Source organism: Panthera uncia (assembly GCF_023721935.1).
Source record: "Panthera uncia isolate 11264 chromosome A1 unlocalized genomic scaffold, Puncia_PCG_1.0 HiC_scaffold_17, whole genome shotgun sequence".
Classification (NCBI taxonomy): domain Eukaryota; kingdom Metazoa; phylum Chordata; class Mammalia; order Carnivora; family Felidae; genus Panthera; species Panthera uncia.
In genome coordinates this window covers 107,431,371-107,451,415 of record NW_026057577.1, presented here as the reverse complement: position 1 = coordinate 107,451,415, position 20,045 = coordinate 107,431,371, and the positions used below count along the sequence as shown (strand labels likewise).

The 20,045-nt window shown below is 40.3% G+C and overlaps 1 protein-coding gene across 1 annotated transcript; it reads left to right on the top strand.

Moving 5' to 3' along the window:
- Position 1: 1 nt before the first annotated feature.
- Positions 2-18,284, top strand: MFAP3 (microfibril associated protein 3). Its single transcript, XM_049647952.1, has 3 exons — positions 2-54; positions 11,335-11,787; positions 14,047-18,284. Exons 2-3 carry the CDS (start codon positions 11,493-11,495, stop codon positions 14,838-14,840), a joined length of 1,089 nt encoding a protein of 362 aa, XP_049503909.1. The 5' UTR covers positions 2-54; positions 11,335-11,492; the 3' UTR covers positions 14,841-18,284.
- The last annotated feature ends 1,761 nt before the right edge of the window (positions 18,285-20,045 follow it).

Below are 20,045 nucleotides of genomic sequence, written 5' to 3'. Positions count from 1 at the left end.
AGCACTTCCGGGTCAAGCCACCGCTCGGGCAGGAACAAGCTGAGTGCCAGTCTGGTAAGTGAAGGCTCGGGCGGGGTCGTGCGACGGAGGTACTGGAGGTGCTGAGGCATGGGTTTGAGCCGGTGGGGTCCGACGTGAAGGGAGCTAGGATGTCCGCCGTCCTTTTGAACGCCAGGCCTGAGCTGCGGGAGTTCAGCCCTCGTACGTTTACTGAGCATAAGCTACCTGCCAGGTACCACCCTGGGGGCCTGGAACACACTGGATTTCAAGCCGACTATGGCCCTGCGCCCTAGTAGTTGACATTCTGGAGCGAGGCCGACCTTAAACAAGTCAACAAGCAACACTCATATCTAAAATAGTAAATAAAAAGATGGTTGTGAGTACTTTAAAGAAAATTAAACAGCATAATGTGATGGAACAAAGGGAGTAATCCTTATGAAGATCTCGAGAGCATTTGAGGCAGAAGGAATAGCAAGTGCAAAGGCCTTATAGTGGTAACAAACTTAGCAAGGTCAAGGAAAAGAAAAAAGGCTACTGTTACGGGCCCAAAAAGAGGAAGGAAAATGAGGCCAGAGACTTGAATGAGCCAAATCTTGTAGTGTCTATGAGCCAGTACAAGGAGTTTGACTTTTATTTGGAGAACATTTGGAAACAATTGAAGGTTTCTATGCAGAAGAGTGATATGCTCTGATTTATGACTTTAAGATTATAACTGACCATCAGAAAGATACATCTCTTCCGTTGTCTTTGAGCAGGGAGGATGCATGAAACTCGGACTAAAAGCCAGAAGAGCATCATAGACACCTTCATTGTATAGATGAGAAAAATTAAGTCCCAGAAAGGTGAAGGGATGTGGTCTTTTTAACAACCCGTCTTCCAGCTTCCATCTTGTTGCCTTCAGAATTAACATCTCAATGTCCATATATAATAATTGTCACTTCCTGAAACCATTCAGATTCCTTTGCTTTTGATGGTAGTTCTTTAAACTTAAGGGCATTGCTATCACCTGGTAGCTTGTTAAAAATGCCTATTCCAAAAAAACAAACAAAAAACCCATAGAAGTATAAAATAGGTAGTTTCCTCTGATTTTCTGTGGCAATAGAAATTGCATGGAATTTGGGGTTTAAGTACGAAAGTGAATTGGTAAGTCACTTAACCATGTCTTTAATCTTACACTTAAAATGTTGCTGCTAAAAAAAAAAAGTGGTGGGGGCCGCCTGGGTGGCTCAGTTGGTTAAGCAGCCAACTTCGGCTCAGGTCATGATCTCACAGTCTGTGGGTTCAAGCCCCACGTCGAACTCTGTGCTCAGAGCCTGGAGCTGATTGGGGTTCTCTGTCTTTCTGTCTCTCTCTCTCTCTCTCTCTCTCTCTGTCTCTCTGTCTCTCTCTCTGCCCTTTCCTCACGCATGCGCTCTCTCTCTCTCAAAAAATGAACAAACATTTAAAAAAAATTTTAAATGCTGCCACTGATAATTTTAGCAGCAGCTTTCAAACTTTCTGGTCTCAGGATCCCTTTACACTTTTAAAACTTACTAAGAACAAGGAGTTTGTGTGTGTATTGTATCTATCAATATTCACCGTTTTAGATATCAAGACAACTTGCAAAAGTATATTTAAAAAAATGTGTTATGTGTTAAATAGTATTTCTATGAACAATATTTTCCAAAACAAAAAAATAATTAAGAATGCCATTGCTTTACATTTTTACAGCTCTTTTTAATATCTTCATAGAAGATAGCTAAACTCTCACATCTCCTTCTGCGTTCATTCTTTTGTCATAGCACTCATCATGTAGCCTCTGGACAATTGCACCATATTGGATGAGAATGAGAATGTAAAGGGAAATAAGATCCTAGTATTATTAGGTAAATCATTTTGGAGAAGTTTTAGGTACCCCAGAGGCCCTTGTACCACACTTTGAGAATCACTGGATTGCAATATTGTTAGGACAATCAAAGGAAATACGGGCTTGATTTGTAAGTCATTAAAACTACATGCACATTAAAAAGCAGATGCTCAGGCCTTGCCCTTAGAGATGCCAAATCAGTAAATCTGAGTGGGACCAACAAATCTTTATCTTTAACAAGCACCACAGATTAAGTTGGTGTAAGTTCTCAAAAATCGCAGTTTGGGAAAACCAGTTAAAGACTAAATCCACTCTAGAGTGTTTCCCCCACTAAGATTTTAAAAGCTGTATTTCCATATCTTCAAAAATCTCCATTAATGCTTCCCAGAGTCTGAGACCAAAAAACAAACAAAAAAACAAAACCAAAGAAGTGTAAAATAGGTAGTTTCCTCTGATTTTCTGTGGCAATAGCAATTGCGTGGAATTGGGGGTGTACGTATGGAAAAGTGACTCAGTAAGTCACTTAACGTAAGTCTGGGACTCTGGAAAGTCAGTAAGAAATTTGTAGCAAGTACCTTCCTGACCGCCAAGTTGATCGGGCATTGGAATTCAGAATGTTGAATCCCATGCTATGTCAAAGGCTGAGAAAGTTTTTAGACTCTCATCTTTAAGCTTACAGTCTTTTGGATAGATACATATCTGATAGAAGAAGGAAACTGATAAGTCTTACAATTGAATACTCTCAGTGTGTAGGTGACTTACAGAGCAAAAGAATTCATCCAAAATTAAGAGGGTAATGGTGACAATTTAAGTGAGAGGGCTTCTTGAATAAGGTGAAATTGGAGTCGGATACTGTAGAGGGTGGAATTTCCGCAGGAAGATATTGTTGGGGAGGGGCAGGAAATTTTAAGCAAAGGGGACAATTAGAACCAGAACTTTTTTTTTTTTACATTAAGAAAACAATTTTATTTACAACAGTATCAAAAAGAAAAAATACGTAGGAATCTTTAACAATATAGAACCAGACCTTTAAAATAAAAGGTTATTTGGAGACATTGGAGAGTAAAACAAGTATAGTTAAGGCTTTGAGCCATGACAAGAAGCTGGGAAGATTATAGGATTTAAGCAAAGAAGGGAATGATAGTGATAATCAGCCTCTAGATGAGGAAACAGACCACTATAGATCATAGCTGATTGGTGACAGAGGTGTAACTAAAAAACAGACTTCTAGATCTATTCATTCCTTCAGCAAACAATTATTCTGCACACAGGCACTATTGGGCTCCATCCAGCAACTTCTGTTCTGCCTCCTGAAACTTCCTGGAGAATTACGGATGCCTGACCAACATTTGAAGTTTATCTCTTGGGCAGTGGAAAATCAATAGATTTTTAAATCATCTTGACTTTCTTGGATGTGTGTTCAGGACCAGTTCTGAGAGGAGCAGTGTTTGGGGTAGGGTTGGAGTTAATGAGACCCATTTAGAAATTAAAAGAATAGTGTGGTACCCAGGTAAGGCAAAAGGACTGTGACCTTGGGTGGGACACTGTATGATTTAATTGAAAAACGCCTAGGAAGTGGAACAATAATATCAGTGGCATGTATTTATAATATACCCACATTCGTTCACAACTACTGTACAAGGTCATTACTCTTAAAACAACCTTGTAGATGTGAAAACTGAGGCCTCTCAAGCCATGGCTTCATCCAAGGATAAGAGCAGGCAGGTCAGTCCATGCTTCTTACCAAGGAGCCATGATGATCTTATAACTTTGATCTTGCAAAATTGAAAGGATTATATCGTGTGGCTATCATCTAAAATAGGTATACGCTGCACAAGTAGATCTAAGGGCGAGAATGAGAAGTTCTATTTTAGTTATATGGACTTTGATTTTTTGGACTATAGAAAAAAAAAAAAAATTGGGTAAGGAGATCGTAAATCTAGGCCCCTGACATTGATCTTTGTCATTTGCATCCAGTAGCTCAACAAATGCTTATGGCAGAAGGATGTAAGTCACAGTTACAGAAAATAATTGTGGGTTTAAAGCAAAGCTCCAATAAGTACAGAGGAAGGTGTTTTTCAGTGGGCCAGAAAATACGCTGAAGTTTGAGCTGAGTGCCCAAATGCTAGCTAGCTATGAGGTGTGTGATGGCACTAAGATATCCTTGGGAGCATAAGGGCCATTTGAATTAGGAACTTCTCAGAAAATGACCCTCACAATGGTGATTTCTGTTTGAATATTACTAACCTTTCTATGTTTCAGATCTCTGTTTTTTATGTTTGTTTTTTGCAAAGGATGGAAGAGTGCTAAAAATCTATTCTTCATTTGCTTTTTCTCCCCCTTGCCAATTTGGAATGCCACTTTGACCGTTGCGTGCCAGGCATGGGGAACTTCTCCATTTTTCAAGTGTAACAGTGCAGGCAGAGAAGAGTGGATGAGCTGTAAATACAAGCTAGAGCACATTTAATTATGGAGAATAAAGCATTAATATCTCCGTATACTTAAAATCAATACCATCTGGGCATCAGTGTTTCCCTGCTTTGTGTTATCTCAGAACTATTTGTACAAATAGCAGTTTCTTCAGCCAACTTAATATTGAGCCACGAGAACGGAAATCAGCCACATTACTTCCTTATTTACTCCTGTTGAGAATTGGAGCAGGATGGAAATATTTCTTCTCTCAGAAGCTGTCAGAAACAGCAACAAGGCACTCTGTTAGTCATGACAGCTTAAACGCTTTCTTTTCTTTTATTTCTTTCTTATGATATAGCCATATTGAGAATGGTTCTGTCAGGTAAAATCATCTAAATTTCTGATTATTCATGATCCTAGAAAAGCTGATATTTTACTGTATCTAAAAGATGAAAAAGGAGTTAGATTAAATTTGAGTATCACTTTTCTATTATTCTTACTAATGCTGAAGGAAGGTAATAAAACATTCTACCAAGTGACTTCACCCACAAGCATAGCATAGGCCTTTTTAACTGTAAGAAGGTGGCACTTTGATTTTCCTTTTTGAACTCTTTCCTCTTAGCCTCCAAATGTCAGCTGCAGCATTAAGAAATAGTAGACATGGGCACATGGGTGGCTCAGTCAGTTAAGTCTCCGACTTAAGCTCAGGTCATGGTCTCACAGGTTCATGAGTTTGAGCCCCACGTCGGCCTCTGTGCTGACAGCTCAGGGCCTGGAACTTGCTTCAGATTCTGTGTCTCCCTCTCTCTCTGCCCCTCCCCACCCCCCAATAAACATTAAAAAAATTTTTTTAATTAAAAAAAAAATGAAGTATCAAGTATGATATTATTATGGGAAGTCCCAAAACTAGTTCGTAAATTCCTGGACATCCCTTGCAGGACCCAGTATTTCACCTTGCACATGATGGGCCTGTGATTTAGCTGTTTGAAAATGCACCAGAATGAGTAGCATGGTCATAGTCAATGTAATTTTTGTTGAAAGTAGCAGACTGATTCTGACACAAGTAAAAGGAAATTTAATATGAAGAGTTATTCTGATCCTAAGGGTGATTTGTTCCTTTACTCTTTTTTCTGCTTCTGTCACCGTCTTGGACCCATCCATACCTTTGCCACTTTTTTCTCTCCCAGCTGCTCAACAGCATCTTATTTGCAAATGGGTTGTGTCTTTTAGTAGCTCAGACTAGAAGTACTTTGTGTTCGGATGTCCATGGCAGGAGCACGAAATGCCTGGGCTGAGTCTGCCTTTATTGACCAGACATATTGCTCTCCTGGCACAAAATCAGCATACCAGGCTACTTCTGCCACCTTAGGCTTTGACCTAAGGGCAGTTTAAGGGTGTTCATAGTGTTTTTCTAAACCCTGTCTTGTAGGTTTCTTGAAACTTCTAGTAAAGGCAAATGGTTGTGTCTGTACAGAACAGAACCATAAATCTTGGCCACATGGGCAGCTGGCGCACTGCACTCAGGTGTACAAAGAGGAGAGGAGGTGGAAATCCACAATGAGGATTGCCAGGTAGCCACAGCCACACTTTAATCACTTTTGCTGAATTTAATCTTTTTTCTGCTACTTAACCATTTCTCCATTTCCTTTCTTGTTTTTATACTCAGTCTTAATTTTTGTGGATTTAATTTTGAAAGAAACTGAATAAAGATGTTTATTTCTTTAAAAAAAAAAAAAAAAGTCACATTGGAGGAAGGAAGCAGAATTTTGTCAGGAGCCAGAGCAGCACTTCAGTCAGTCTCTTTCTCTTCCCCTCTGCTCTCCTTCCCCTCCCCCTCCACTACCCCCCACCCCCACTCCCCCATCTCTCTCTTTCTCCATCCCTGTTGTCCTGTCTCTCTGCTTTTCTTTGTATGTGGCCCAAACTGGACTGCCTCAACCCCTTCTCTTCCTCACATTGGCCCTAACCCGGCCACTGTGTCTCAATTCTAAATTCCAAGATCAAAGCTTCTCGTTAGTTAGTCAGCAGAAGGGTTGACTTCCTCCAGGGCCCCAGAACATAGAGGCAGGTCTCACAAAAGGGAAGGGTAAGCTAGGCACATCACAACCAAGATTCTTGGCCACAAACTCAGAGTGCATAAAAACAATGTAATGTATCATGGCTGGACTCCAAGTTCAGTTTACAGTGCCTGTTTGAGCCATATTATTGCAGAATAGTATTTGCCATGAGCAGAAGAAAAATGTGAAATTTAAAGTTACAGATTGAAATTACATAATAATGTTGCCCCTCTCCAACATTTTTATTTTTTTTTATTTTTTTCTAATATTTATTTATTTTTGGGAGAGTGTAAGTGGGGGAGGGGCAGAGAGGAGGACAGAGGGTCCAAAGCGGACTCTGCGCTGACAGGCTGACAGCAGCGAGCCCCATGTGGGGCTCAAACTCACGAACTGCAGGATCATGACCTGAGCAGAAAACAGAGGGACACTCAACAGGCTGAGCCACCCAGGCGCCCCACCTCTCCAAGATTTTTAAATGGTTACATAGTATTCTGAGTAGAAGTGTTTCATTTATCTTAAATAATGGTTTTACCATCAGCTGTAGATTTTAGCACAGTATCTGAAAGGACAATCGGTAATAATAACTAGAGGGGCTCCTGGGTAGCTCCAGATGGCTAAGCGTCTGACTCTTGATTTCAGCTCAGGTCCTGATCTCGCAGTTTCCTGAGTTCAAGCCCAGCATGGGGCTCTGTGCTGACAGCATGGAGCCTGTTTAGGATTCTTCCTCTTTCTCTGCCCTGCCCACTTGCACACTGTCTGACTCTCAAAATAAATAAATAAACTAAAAAAAAAAGTTAACTAGAGGTTATTTAGTAATTACTACTACCAGACTCTGCTTTATATATACTATTTTCTTCAAGCCTCACAATAGTCCAATAAGAACAGGTACTATTATTTTCCCTATTTTAAAGATGAGGGCACTGAGGCACAGAGAGATTAGGTCATTTACAAAAGTTGCAGGGCTGGTTAGAGTCCATCAGGATTCAAATCCAGGAAATCTGGCTCTAGAGACTGTTCTCTGAACTTCTCTCTGTTATCCTGCCTTTCTCAGAAGCCTGCAATTATGTTGATCCAGGGTAACCTAAGTCCAGAATAGAAAGTGAGTAATAGTTCTCTCTTATTGGAAGTGTTCAAACAGCCTGCAGCACCATTAGGCAATGCTATTGTAGAGGAAATAAGGAAGTGTAGTCCTAGCTCTCTGGGATGCCAGTCCATGGATCCTCTGCCTCAAGATCATCCAGGGAGCTAATTAGACACCATAAATTCCAAGTTCCAAGTCCAGAGGTTCTTACTAGGTCTGGGGCGGGACCCAGGAATCTATATTTTTAACAAGCTCTGTGGATATTAGTAGTCAACCTGGCTTAGATACTGTGGGCTTATAATCTTTTATCCCTACTATTATCTCCTAGGACAAGATGGCGATGAAGACTTTGGGAGTTGGGGTTGACTTAAGGACTGCCTTTAGGCACTATGCCTCTCAAGTTCTCTGGACATTGTTAGTATCAGCCGTCTCAGAATATAATAAGTGCTAGTAAATGCACGTCAGTTTGAATAATTATCCCTGTTGCATAACATTCTTCAATTTACAAAGATACATCGGGCACTATCAAATTTAAACTAATCTCCATGAGTAAATATTTATTGAACATGTGCTAGTTTTGAAGTATAGCAATAAAAATATAGTCCCTTTGCTTAAGAAACTGACTCATAGGTGAGATGGGGTGGACTCCCTAGCAATACAAGCAGCACATACCAAAGCCGGTGAGTAGTGTAATGGTGAGAGCTACAGGGGCTTGGGGGAAAGCCACCCTGTGTCCAGGCATACTCTGGATTCATGTGGAATGGAGAGCCAGCACTGGAGAGGAGACCCAGGGAAGCTGCATGAAGGGATTCCACACAGCAATAACACTGCCAGGAAACCGCTTGCCCCACAGCCCTCCATATAGAGGCTATTTATTCTTCCAAAGCTGCTGCATCTCAGTAGGGAGAGGAAATCCATTTTCTTCTGGTTCCAGTGTCTTCTACTCTAGCTGCCTTGATCCTGGGCGGACATGACCTTTCCTACAGGTGATCTACCCCACTCTTGAGCTTCCAGGCTATTTGATCCCTTCATCTTGGACACTGGTCTTCTTCACTCACTTCAGGCTCCTATTCCAGTTCCCAAAGTCCACCTCCAGTTTTGCTGTTGGCCCAGACTGCTTCCCGAATCAGGAAGCTGACCCAGCGCACTGTCCACCCTTTCTCATTACACCACCTGTAGCTCTTTCTCCTGAACACTTCCTAACCAGTGATCCCTCTGCTTTTTCCCTGTCCCTTTACTAGGACACTTCTCTTCCATTCACGATCCCTATTTATCCTTCACGTACTGTTGCACACCTCACTTTCTCAAGAAGGCTTTCCGTGACAAGGTTAGCTCCCCACATTGGGTACTTCTGTAGCATCCTGTACTTTCTCTTGGGCAGCATTTACCATATTTTGTATGTAATTAGTGTCTATGTCCCCTGCCAGACTGAGCTCCATGAAGTCAGAGGTGGTGTCTGTAATACATAGAAAGTGCTCCATGGATGCCAGAGAATAGATGAAAATGTATACTTCTAGTCTAAAATTGTGGTTCTGAACTCAGTGGTGGAACCAGTGGGAAAGAGGAGGAGGATGGCTGGATAAGAAATGAGGTAGTATTAGAATGAAGTGGAGTTGTGGGTGTTTTGTTTTGTTTTGTTTTTCCTGACAAAGGAGGCCTCTGGCTCAGAGCCTTTAGCAGACAGCAGTTAATAACACTGCTTTGTTTTCATCACGTTTATGTGTACAGTTACTTTTATTTACAGATGTGATATAGACTCTCCTTTTAAAATAAATGATTTAATCATATGCAGGATTTAAGAAACAAAACAGATGAGCATAGGAGAAGGGAAGGAAAAATAAGATAAAAACAGAGGGAAGCAAACCATAAGAGACTCTTAAATACAGAGAACAAACAGGGTTGCTGGAGGGGTATTGGGTGGGGGGATGGGCTAAATGTGTGATGGGCATTAAGGAGGGCACTTGTTGGGATGAGCACTGGGTGTTATATGTTAGTGCTGAATCACTGGGTTCTACTCCTGAAGCCATTATTATACCATATAGTAACTAGAATTTAAATAAAAAATTTAAAAAATAATTAAAAAAATGTATGAAAGCAAAATAATGAGTTGACTTAAAGAAAAAGCATAAATAATAATAATAATTTTGTATACTGATGTTGAAAAAAAAAAAACCATTTTGGAAATGGCCAGTAGAAGAAAGGAATGAAATTGGGAAAATGCTGACTTGGATGCAGCCACAGGAACTCTTGATGACAGTCCTAGGGAAGACTGGAGCACTTTTTCAGCACAGTCGTTTCCTATCACCATTGAGAACCCATCATCTAGAATAAAGGACAAAAATCATGTCCACTGGTTGTTGTATGTATTGTACTGAAAAAGAGCTTGGGAGCTCACACGTCAGGGCCCAGCACAGTGCCTGGCTTATGACAGTCACTCAATAAATGTGAAATCCATTGTTTCTACTCACCACTCTGTCCCACTAGAGACCAGGATTCTCCTGCTAACATATAGGATAGCCTAAAGGAGCACGTCACTGACATGAATGGATTAGATCACATAATTTCCAAAATCCCCTCCAATGCCCAAGGTTTTTCCTTTAGTGTCATTTTACTTGGGTTTGGGAAGGAAATAGAAGTAAACACATGTGTTCAATCTATGTATAGCAAAGTCTGAAGTCCTTCATTTTACTCTAAATAGTCCGTTCTTAAATGTTAAAGATATAGCAAGATTTAGAAAATTATTATTATTCAGCCAACCTTTCAAGGGCTAATGAAAATTAAATGACATTTACAACTTACTATGATTCAGACTTTGAGGAGTTTAATGGCTAAATACAATGATCCATTGCTTTTTATGTTCTGTGATCAAGCAGCCTTTGTGTAAGTGTAAAGGGGAGTCATTTCCAAAACTAATTATTTTGGGCCTTTGTAAGAAATAAAGCTAGGCATTTCATCCTGTCTTTTAAAGAAATAGAAGTTGAAATTTTTCTTTGAGAGTCATTGATTTAAAAGAGGAACCAGATTAACAGGAAGATGATCATAATCACATAAACTCAGACTGGGATATTTTGTTCTTTGTTCATGGTATTTTGTTTGTCTGGCAATCTTTCCCTGTACTTTATATTTGCATTTCTACCAAGTAGATATTTAAGATGTCAATTCCTCCTTTAGCTTATTTGGCAGACTTTGAGCTAAAACTTGGTATTCTCACAAACTGTTAAATATGCTGTATTTTGTCTCTTGATATCAAAGAAACTATTAATGGAAAATTCTTTTGTCTAACATTCTTGCTCAAGAAAGAGATCCTAAAGCCTCAGAAGTCAATAACTGTGTATGTAGTAGTACGGTTTTCTTTCTAATATTAAAACAAACGAAAAAACTACCTTAACTATCCCTGCATTATTTAAAGCTAATATTTTATGTACCTGGATTGCTCAAATTTTGAGCTCCAGGCTCATGATTATAATGTACCAGTTGATTTACATTATTGATATAACAACAGATGGTAATGACGCAGGTTGAAATAAAAGATCATTAAGCTAAATATTTTAGCTTTCATTGGCTCCCTGTTGCCTAAGATTTGTCAGAGTGAAATAGAATCACAGCCTTTCAGAACTAGAAGAGTCTTTAGAGAGGTCTCATCTAGTCTTTGATTTGACGGATGAGAAAACGGCTGAGGGAGAATACTACTTGCCAAGGTCTTATTGCTTGTTAGTAGCAAAGCTAGGACCAGAATCTAGGTCTGCCTGCCATTTCCTAATTCAGTGCTTTTTTCTACTGTCTCTCTGAGATTTTTAGGCGGGTGTTCTTTCTGTTTTGCTCCCTGATGTCAGTGCCAATTATTCTAATCAATTTCACATCTCTTCTTTTCTAGAACGTAGAATTTCACCCTGTTGTGAGTCTTTGTTGGCTAAACTTTATATCTGGCTTTCTTTTAGGTTGGTCTCCTCTCACATCTTTTAATCTTGAAGATTTCAAAATACAGCGGAATCTCCCACTTTTTTGGAAAACTCCAATACCAAGCCACCGTGCTCTTGTTATAGTATAGAAGCTTTTGAGTTCTCCAAATCTAAACAGGATTTTCTCCCATTTTTCCATGAAGCCACATTGTTGTTTATTCACTTTAGTGGCGAGTGTTATTGTGCCAGCAGCTTTTGTTTTGGAAGATGTAGGCTTCAACCAAATGGCCCCACTGGGAGCAAATCATAGCTCTTTCAATTCATCATTTCCTCCAAGCTTTGAACTCTCAGCAGGTTCCCACTCAGGAGACGATGTTATCATAGCCAAAGAGGGAACTAGTGTTTCAATTGAGTGTCTTCTCACAGTCGACCACTATGAAGATGTCCGTTGGTACAACTCAAAAGGACAGCAACTGGATGGCAGAGGCAGAGGTAACTAATCAAGGTTACTCATTTCCTGTTACTTCTGTCTTCTTGGTTGTATGACATGTTCCACAAAGAAAGCTCAATGATGAGGTGCCAAGGGAATAGTTAAAACTTTTGGAAGGCCTGGAGTATTTCTGATAGGTATCAGAGAAAGCAAAATAATTATAATTGCCTAACCAGAAGAAGAAAGAATAGTTGTAAATTTAAAAGGTGTTCACATGTGGAGCACGTGGGTGGCTCAGTTGGTTGAGCATCCAACTTGGCTCAGGTCATGATCTCATAGTTCATGAGTTCGAGCCCCACGTCCAGCTCTGTGCTGATAGCTCAGACCTTGGAACCTGCCTCAGATTCTGCGTCTCCCTCTCTCTCTCTGCCCCTCCCCCACTCATGCTCACATGCGCGCACTCTCATAAATAAATAAACATTAAAAAAAAATTTTTTTAAGGTGTTCACTTGATGACAAGGAGCTATTGTCTCTCCTCTTGCTGAGCTGGTTTCCTTATTCATTGAAGGTAGACTACATCAGGGCTGCTGTAGACAGCTGTACAGGCTACGCACCGCACAACCCCGTTGACCTAGACTGTATTGTGCACAATACAGTGTGGTAGCCCTATGTGCATACAATAGGAAGGGGGTTGGCTAAGCTTAAGTAATTTTGTCATAAATTTTAAAATTTTGTTTGGAAATGAGTTACTAAATATTTTAGAGAAAATCCAGGATATTTTTTTTAAAGATTATAGCTCTGTGCATAAAACTTAAAGTCCCTCTGAGAATTAGAAGGGCACTGAGGAGGAGCTCTGTAAGCCCTTCCAGCTCACTTTTTTTCATGCTATACCTTAATTTATTTGAAAACAGGAGAACTTCTCTTGTATTTTTTGCCTCTCAGTCTTAAAAATCGCCCAAACAGCATAATCGACCAAGGTGTCATTTTTGACAGGTTTTTATTTGATTGTGCTGTTAGTAAACCTGTGAACACATCTTAGAGCACTATTTCCTTAACTGGTATTCTACTGGGAAGATCTTTTTAAAGACTACTCGCATTAAAGTACCTCAAAAAGAAATCACCATGAAAATCAATGGGATAAAGATTAAATTCTGGGATACTCACAAGCTACACTTTCATAAAAGGCCCTTCTTGTCTTTTTTGCTAGAAAGCTACTCTCACCTCTTGGAATATAAAGGATATTTGCTTATTCATATTAGAATGGAAAATGGAAGAAGAGACAGATGGTGTTTTCTTTTAAAGTCTACGCTAAACATTTTAACTTTCTATAAACTGAATAACTGGCCACCAAGGGATTGAAGAGTTTGAACTGTTAGAAAGAACAGAACATTTTTAATCAGCTTCTGAAGAATGTAGATCTATTGAATCGGGATCTCTAGAGTGGTGCCCAGAATGTGTATTTTGAACATGATTTAGGGTTTCACATATGGACCCATTCGTCTAGACTGTTATTTCCTTTGGCTCTAGGATCCAGACCAAACGCTTGTGAGATTTGAATTATTCAGTCAGTGTGATCATTACAGCCTGAACGCATAAACAAAGCCTAGGTTAGCAGGAGACCAACCGAGTGGAATGGCAGTTTCATTTTCCTGTTTTGCCTTTACTTTGAAAACCACCAGCATTTATCATTGATGCTTTCAGTAACAGCCCTGGAAAATTTTATTAAGTTTTATGAATCTCTAGTGAGAGGAGTTTAAAGAGCATGTCAGTCTAGTATAAGGTTCATAAATCTTGAGCTATTATCAGCAAGTAAGCTGGAGAGTTACATTGTGGTCGTAGTACAGTGGTTGATGAATGGAGTGTATGTACTTCATCATACTTTGGATTCATAGGATATCCTTCTCATAGCTCCCAAGTTCGTAGAACAGCAGCTTGTGGAATAATGAATATATTCATAGCTACATATTTCTCTCTTTTTTTTTTATGTTAGTGTAGTGATGGCTCCTAAATGTAACTATAGAATTTAGATAAATTTTGATGACAATAAAAATGGGCATAATCCAGAGTGCTTACTAATTGATGTGCCATTCATGTCAGGAAGGAAGACTTTGATTCCCTTTTTTAAGTTCCGGGCTGTTTAAATTCCTACTGTGGACATAAAAGTCTGCCCTTTCCTACGTGATGTATACAAGTAGCAGAACCTAATAGAAGACTTGAGTTAAGGCACTCTCATGAAGAGACGGAGTATTGGTAAGGTGGTCGGCATATTTAGCAGTAATATTCTTTATGCTGTAATTTTTTTGTGTCTGTTGGGTTATCAGGTGGAAAATGGTTGGTTTCTGATAACTTCCTGAATATCACCAGCGTAGCCTTCGATGACCGAGGGCTCTACACGTGTTTCACCGCCTCTCCCATTCGTGCCTCCTACTCCGTCACCCTGCGCGTTATCTTCACCTCAGGAGACATGAGTGTCTACTACATGGTTGTTTGCCTCATTGCCTTTACCATCACCCTCATCTTGAATGTCACGCGGCTGTGCATGATGAGCAGCCATCTTCGTAAGACAGAGAAGGCCATCAACGAATTCTTCAGAACTGAAGGGGCCGAGAAGCTGCAGAAGGCCTTTGAGATTGCAAAGCGCATCCCCATCATCACGTCAGCCAAAACTCTGGAGCTCGCCAAAGTCACACAATTTAAGACCATGGAGTTTGCCCGTTATATCGAAGAGCTGGCAAGAAGCGTCCCTCTTCCGCCCCTTATTCTAAACTGTCGGGCCTTCGTTGAGGAGATGTTCGAGGCCGTGCGAGTGGACGACCCTGATGACATGGGAGAAAGAATTAAAGAGAGACCTGCCTTGAACGCTCAAGGTGGCATCTATGTCATTAACCCAGAGATGGGCCGGAGTAATTCACCGGGAGGAGACTCGGATGACGGTTCTCTGAATGAACAAGGCCAGGAAATAGCAGTTCAGGTTTCTGTCCACCTTCAGTCAGAAACCAAAAGTATTGATACAGATTCCCAAGACAGCAGTCATTTCAGCCCACCTGATGATACAGGATCTGCCGAATTGAACTCTTACTCCAAAGATGGGACATATGAAAGCCATCAGCTGTGAGCTATCCCAGTACCTACGAAAACTGCTCTCACAAGAGGAACTTGTTTCATGCAGGAAGTAACATTTTTACCAAAAGATGACTGGGGTTTTCCCTCTTGTTAATATTAAGCACATCAGAATGTGAATTGTTGCCAAAATCTTTGTAGAATTTTCTGTGTTTTTCATATCTATTTCTTAGTCATGTTTCTGGAGCTTGATTAAGTGACACGTGTTAAGATTTAAAGGAGCCTGAGAGAGAAACAAAATGGAGAAAGTACCACACTAAAAGTTCCATGGCTTCTCTTCTGGTCATGCTTCATCCAGCGGTTAGGGCTGACACTTATCTTGAGGCCTCAGTTTTCCCACCAATAAGACGAGGGATTTGCATTAGATATCTAAAGTCATTGGTAGCCCTGTAACTTCTTACCTGTCCCCTTTAAACCACCAGAATTATCAGCACATCTCTAAATAAACCCTTCCCTAGACTTTAAGTCCTTTTTATGGAAAGGACCAAGCTCAGACTTTATTTTGTGATTTAGATTCCCACACCGATGCCGTGGCGCATAGAGGTCTGGGTGTTTTTCAGATTTCACCATGTGGAGTGTGCAATTGTATGTGCTAGGTTGAATCTCTTTAGTGTCACCCATGTCTGTATTACACAGATATCAGGGAGCTAACTGCTCATTAATAAACTACTTTCCATGAGTACATTGGTCCTTTTGGGGAGTGTAGCATGTCTTTTTAACTTATCGAAGCAGCATTTAGTTTATTGAGCTGGCAGTGATTTCCCAACTGATCTCCAAAAGTGAGCAATTTGTTCTTAAGGAATAATGTCTTCAGTGCTTTTAGAATAAGGAACAACATCAGATCACCTATCCTCTATTTCTGGTAAATCATGGATTTTGACATTTCTGTTCATAGAATTTCTCAGGCTTTCCATTTTTGAAAGTTCTGGACTCTGTAATAGGGTTCTGTATTTGGGATCCCATTCCAGGGGGAAACTCAGAGCTGGGTTCCTCTTGAGACTTCTGTCAACACTCTTGCCCTCCTTGATCGTAAATATGGTGCTAAAGGCTGCGTGCCTCCTTGTTTGTTTGGTTTGTTTTTTAATATTGTTGATGTTTTTATTTTTGTGTACTTCAGATATAGAATTCTGAGCTAGGACTGCTTTTGTGGTCTGAGAAGCACTAACCTGAAACAAGATTAGATAACGGTGTGTGGTATCTGTGAGTATATTAAATATGTAGACATAGATATAGGTACCAGTGTATAGATACATACACACACACAAATGATCTAGATATAAAGAAGGAGAAAAATTATGGATGGGGCCACCTGATTCAGCTGTGTATAATGAACACTTAAGACCGTATTTCTTGCCTGGCTGAGGCCTGATACAATAGAATTGTAAATACTCTTCAGAATAATTTCCTCAGCTACAGGAAGCTTGGTGTCATATGATTTTTAAGAACTTGGCTGTGGAGCTCCATTTGGTGCTTCATGTGTCTTCATTTGGCTTCTGATTATCGAAGCATTCCTTGAACTAGAGGTTCCTGAGGGAAATGTTCAGAGGAGGTTTTATCAGGATTTTAATTTAAGGTTTCGTATGGAGGAAAGAGAGGAGATAGAGAGCGTAACCAGATAGAACTCATACCTCCCTTTGTCCAGGCTTATCGGAAGTAATACATCTCTTCTGGATAGCGTGAATGAATCAATGTGTAGTTTTATCAGATGGCATTACGGATAAAGATGATAATGCTGCCTTTTCTGTCTCTCAGGCTGTTTCCATGGAAACCTCCAGAGCCAAACAAAAGCTACCAATCATTTAGCCAAAGCTTGCCTTAGCTCGTAAACCTGCATGTCTTTAAGGAATGCTGTTTTCATACATTTGGCTGTGAGAGCAAGGGCTCCTCACCGTACTCTAGATTATAGAACACTTTTTGCCTTCCCAGGCTGTTTCTTTTGAGAAATTAAAAATGCTAAAAGTCCCTTGTCTGAGGTCTGTTCCCTGAACATCCCTCCGATCTTCAGATGGTACCTCCAGCCCCATCCCAGTATAGCGACTTTGCAGTCATCTAGACCCATGTTAAAAACAGAATGGATTTATCCCACCACCTGTTCTCATAATGGACATGAGTGTCTGGAACCATAGATGTATTTAATGGTCACAGCCCTGGGAAACAGGACTTTGGAAAAATATAACAAATAATGAAAAAAATTGATATGTTTACACAAATACTGTATAACAATTAGGTATAGGCTACTCCAGTTTGTTCTGGTTAGATTATTTTAGAAACACAGTGGTGATTTAATTTGGTGGCCAAAGTAATTGGATCACTTTGGATATTCCAGATTATGGTGCCAGTGGTAAAGAATTATGGCAGTCAGAATTTAATTGGAGTTGGTCTTAACTTTCTAAAGCTAGTTTCCAAGAGGAAGAAAACGACACATTAATATTTTCTGTATCTAATCAAATACTCTTCATATATAATTCATAGTTTCATGTTCTGTTTTTATAAAATCCTTAACCTTTTGAACTTAAATTACAGTCTAAAAGTCTTTTGACAACAACTGTGGTGTAATTAATCTTTTGTTTCACTGGATTTTATGGTTAGTGAAAATGTCTTTACTCAGCAAATGTATTTAAATAGTTCTCTCATCTCATTTATAAATTTTGTATTGTGACTTACCTTATTGTCCTTATGAAATAACAGGATGGCTTTGTGAAATAAATTTACCAAAACTAGATATGTAAACATTTTTATAGATTCTTTGCCAGCTGAAACCAGACAGGCATCTTTTGAGTTGATACCCCCGTTGAGTTTTAGCCTATCCTCAAAGTTGAATCTGTTATGATAGTTAAATTCTTGATTCAGAACCAGTGAGCACTTATATTTACTACCAATTACCTTGATATAAATACCTTAGGAGTTGCTGATCTGGAATGGTGAAAAGGTTCCTGGCTTCTTTCCCTCACTTTGCATGCATTTTGAAGTCAAAGCACGCTGCTTTCTGTGTGGTCCTCCAGCCTCAGTGAACCCCTGGTGCAGTCCTCTCCATGTCCTCCCTGCATGTAGTTTCACCCTAGATCAGACTCTGTCTCCCTTGTCCCAGAGTGTCATGGGAGCATGGCATGCTTGTTTTCCAGAGCACAGCCGGTCATGGGTGCTAGCCTTGTCTCCACACACCAGCACTTCTCACACAAGTATATCATAATTCCTGAGTCACCAGTAAGAGAACACAGTCTTTTCTCATGTAAGTCGGGAATTTTGAAAATGCTCATGTTTATACATAAACTCCTAGCTTCTCAATGTTCTCAACATTTCATAAAAGTGCATATTATTTCGTATGGTTCAGATGATGTTTGAATGGTCACCATTTTAATAAATACTTACATTATAATTTTGTCCTTTCTTTAAAAAGTCATGCTTGAATATAATTTATTAAATGTTCAACGGACTGTTATTTCATTTGTCTGAAATCTTCTATCATGATCTTCATTTTTATGTGTGATGGAACTTGATGTTAATGATTTTAAACAGGAGTCAAAATGAATTCAACTTGGATTCTACCATGGCTCTGCATTTTAATTTTACAAATACTTAATATGCATCTACATGTTTTTGATACTATGGGCCATATTGAGATGGGTGTCTTGCCCACAGTTACCATGAAGATGCAGTTACCAGACCAACTGTAGCAATTGTTCACTTCTGAGATAAAGCATTCCTGACAAAGACAAGAGCTTGAGCAAAGACCTAAACAGGGTTTAGCACGTTTTGGAAAACATGATTAGTATGTAAGGTCTGGTGAGATTTGGCATGTGGGAGGGGTACCTCTGGTACAGGCAAATGCCCACAGTCCCATGGGAGTGAAAGGTGATGACAGAAAAGCACAGGATCTCAGGAGACAGGCAAAGGGAACGGGTAAAGGTCAACTCACTACCTAAATACCACAGATCTGTCACTCTTAGAATGAAAACCTAGTTCCTGCCTCCCCATGGCAAAAGGTCACTGGACTCAGAGTCCTGATACCACCACTAGCCATGTAACAATGTGATTTGGCCTCTCTGGACTTAAGAATTGGAGTTGTCGATACCTAGCTCACAAAATTAACATGAGGATTAAATAAAGCAACATGTAAGCAAACACTGTGCTAGCTGTAACCTGCCATAGAAGGGGCCAATAGTCATGCATCCAGAGTGTCAGCCTTGTTAGTAGCCATGACTGGTTACATTTAGACTCAACTAAAAATTCCTCCAGTTCTCTCTCAGTCACAGTTAACATGTGGCTGCATGCCATAGAAAACCAGCTGTGGTGGCTTACCCAAATAAGAGGTTTATTATTCTCAAATAACAAGTCCAGATGAAGTCATTCCAAGGCTCAAGTCCAGCACTAAGGACTCAGGATAGTTTTAGATTCCTCTTCACCCGTAGCATGTGGCTTTCATCCACACAGTCATAAGATGTCTTGGATTGGGTTCCCAGGAGGGCCTCAGACCAGGATTCATCTGCAAGTAGTTTATTTGGAAGGTGATCCCAAGAAGGTAGGAGAGTAGGGAAGTGAGACAGGGAAAAGAAAGCCAATCCAGGGTGCATTAATGAGTGGGTTACTGATTTGGGCAAGTGGTGTTAAGTCCCACTGGGGACTTCAGGGAGTTCTGTCTGCCCCCAGTGTATGGAGTTCATGCCTCAAAGGTCCCACCTGAAAGCCAAGAAGCTCAGATACGTATGCACCAGCTCCTACCTGTCATTGAGGGCTATTCCCAAGTTCACTACCTGGCACTTTCAACCTGCCACACACAGGCTGGCATGATCCTATAACCAGCAAAAGCCCTCAGTAGAGTCACAGGAGCTTTCAGGAGGCAAAGAACTTGAGCAAAGACCTAATATCCTGTTGAATATAGGAATGGTGAGTGTCAAGGGGTTATGGATGGAACACTGACAACACCTGCTACACAGGACAGCTCCTTCACCTTCAGTAACATGTCTATATTGCAGGCAGGGGGAAGGTTAGAAGGGCAAAGGGCAAAGACACATAGCAGTGAGTCTACCTTTTTATCAAGATGACAGCTTTCCTGAAGCCTCCTCACCTGACTCCTGTTACTCAGCTGCCAGATCTGGACTACATGGCTACCTGTCCTGTCAGAAAACCTGGGGAGATGCATATGTGTATTTTTTTTAACTGGATACATTGCCTTAAAGGGTTCTATTACTAAGAAAGGAGG

Excerpts from the sequence above, each read along its gene's own strand:
- MFAP3 (XM_049647952.1), top strand. The coding sequence starts at position 11,493 with ATGAAGCCACATTGTTGTTTATTCACTTTAGTGGCGAGTGTTATTGTG. Across the intron at positions 11,788-14,046 it reads ACTGGATGGCAGAGGCAGAG|GTGGAAAATGGTTGGTTTCT; the intron begins GTAACTAATCAA and ends TTGGGTTATCAG.